At 55.6% G+C, this 2,425-nt stretch overlaps 1 protein-coding gene across 1 annotated transcript; it reads right to left on the bottom strand.

Annotated features, from left to right (window-relative positions):
- Positions 1 to 21: 21 nt before the first annotated feature.
- Positions 22 to 1,834, bottom strand: VOLCADRAFT_108543 (uncharacterized protein; the record flags this gene model as incomplete). Its single annotated transcript, XM_002959222.1, has 3 exons — positions 22 to 506; positions 1,158 to 1,634; positions 1,709 to 1,834. 3 exons carry the CDS (start codon positions 1,832 to 1,834, stop codon positions 357 to 359), a joined length of 753 nt encoding a protein of 250 aa, XP_002959268.1. The 3' UTR covers positions 22 to 356.
- Between the last annotated feature and the right edge of the window lie 591 nt (positions 1,835 to 2,425).

The raw sequence follows: 2,425 nt of genomic DNA, 5'->3' as shown, positions 1-2,425 counted from the left end.
TGTGTGGTGCGTGGGGCTCGCTTAGNCGGAGAGCGTTACAAAGGTTGTAAGTGAGCCCTTCGTATCATACGGATGCTCGCCCCAACTAATCCGGCCCTTACGGTGGCGGGCTCTTTGACTTCAGAAATGCCAAATACAGAAGTACGGAGGGCCCTATGCCAACCACGGATATCACACCAGGACGAGACAGTCCGAGTTTTGGCCATTCCAGCACAGAATGCAGAGTCAGACAACAGGTACCAACTAAGCTTTATTAAGACGGATTACAGAAAATAGATGACGAGAAAGACTAGAAAAAGTCGAGGTCGCCCTCCCTCCCCACCCTCGTGAGACAGGACCAACCATGCACAGACTTATCACTCATCATCACTCTCCGAAACCACCAGCCCCGTCCCCGTCCCGCCGGCCGGGAGGCGGGCGAGGTGCCTAGTAGGATCCAGATAGCGGTGCAGAGTACCCAGAGAGCGGATGTGCGTGGAGCGCATGAGATCCTCATCGGAGACCCCCTGAGACTGGGCATGCTGCAAAGCACCCCGACGGAAACTGTGCACCGTCTCTCCGCCGTATAGCCCAGCAGCGGTAAGATGAGCGACGAGGCGATATTCCAGGGCCTCGGTCGTCATCGGCGCCTCCCGATAGGCGCGGCCACTGCACTCCGCCGGACGGAAGAGGTATTGGGTAATAGGGGTACCGGCCCTCGTACACGTGCTCATGTACACTGCAAGAACCCGCAGCGTGCAGACGAGAGGATCACGATCCGGACGCAACATCATCGCAGGAGCACGCTGACCCTTGTACGTCTTGGTATTTAATTCTTCGATACATAGTACAGTGTCGGGAGAGACACTCCCGTCAGGCGCGGGTAGGGGTAACGGCCAGCCCTGGTACGCGGTACGGCCATGCACCGGATCCCTGAAATCACTTAACACCAGCTTGCCGACATCATGACCGCGCTGATACGTATGCCACATTAAAGCAAATAGAGACAAGTCCCGAAGCACCAAACTGCGAGCAAACAAATGCTCTTCGTCGCCGGATGCAGTCCACAGATGGCAGGCCAGGAGACGAAACTTCTCCGCGGTCAAAGGGATGGCGCCTCGCTCCACATAACCGGCGTCACTAAGGTCCCGTCTGTAGCCCTTGACATAGCCTCGCACCAATGAGCTGTCGCAAGGATTCCCGCGGCTTTCAGAGGCGTCATAGTCCCCTTCCCGGCCCAGCTGCTTAAAGGCAGTCGCAAGGCTCGAGATAACCCCTTTCACAGCACTGGCGCTGGGACGCCGGTCAGCCCGCAGACGCCCAGGGTGCCGGGGGAACCACCATTCCACCAGATACGAAACAATGGACATAGGATCGCANGTGAGCAAGGTGAGCCCGAGAGACTGGCGCTGNCACCAGCCATNGAATTCTCGCGCAGCACTTTGAACCCCGCGCTCTCGAGACCACTGACGCTGGTGCACCTGGTAGATGGAGAGCAAGGCGGCCGTGAGCGGCGGCCGCACTGACACGTCCCCGGTAAACTCAGAGTAATACAGAGCCGCGACAGGGTCTAAAGGCGGCAGCGCCGACCTCGGGAGACGGATAGGGCCCGCAGCAAGCGGAGGCATGGCAGGGAGAGGATTACCAGGAAAGACCTGCGGTGATAATAGAGCCGAGGCGTAGGACGCACTAAGCTGACGGACGTCCATCGAAAACAGACAAAACGTACCAGCGGCAGGTGTAACGGCGGGACGATGAGATCGTCACGCACAGGCGTAACGGTAACGAATCGATGAGTAGACGAAGTAAGTGGGTCTTGGCCCCACGGTAAGCCGCCAGGCACGAGAGGAAACATAATGCTAACGGGTACTTGCGATAACACGATTACTCGATTCAGGAACACGGAAAATTATTACAATAAAACGGGGCGCGATCGCGCTTCCAAAAAATTTGGATATCACCGATAAGGGCCTAAATTCGTTCGTGCGTGGTGCGTGGGGCTCGCTTAGGCGGAGAGCGTTACAAAGGTTGTAAGTGAGCCCTTCGTATCATACGGATGCTCGCCCCAACTAATCCGGCCCTTACGGTGGCGGGCTCTTTGACTTCAGAAATTTATAATAGCACTACCGTAGTGACAGGAAAGTTCGTGATTTTAATTTCGTGACGGCATCACGAAATTATGTCACATATAAATTACAAGCTGTTCCAGGCGATGGTCGTCACGAATATATGTGTGCTCCGAAGCCAAATCGTATAATGCCTTCAACACAGTAATTACTCGTCGAATTCCCCACTTTTCTGGCCATATATACATCCATAGTAATTGAACGGACATGGATCGGAGGGCCAAGCGGCCTAAGCAACAAAGCCTCCTTCAATGCGGACTCTTCACACTTGCTCGCGGCGCCCCAGCTACGGATAGAGCTGGTTTTGCCGCTCCTAAATA

Source organism: Volvox carteri (assembly GCF_000143455.1).
Source record: "Volvox carteri f. nagariensis unplaced genomic scaffold VOLCAscaffold_138, whole genome shotgun sequence".
Lineage (NCBI taxonomy): Eukaryota > Viridiplantae > Chlorophyta > Chlorophyceae > Chlamydomonadales > Volvocaceae > Volvox > Volvox carteri.
This window is presented reverse-complemented; position numbering and strand designations above follow the sequence as displayed.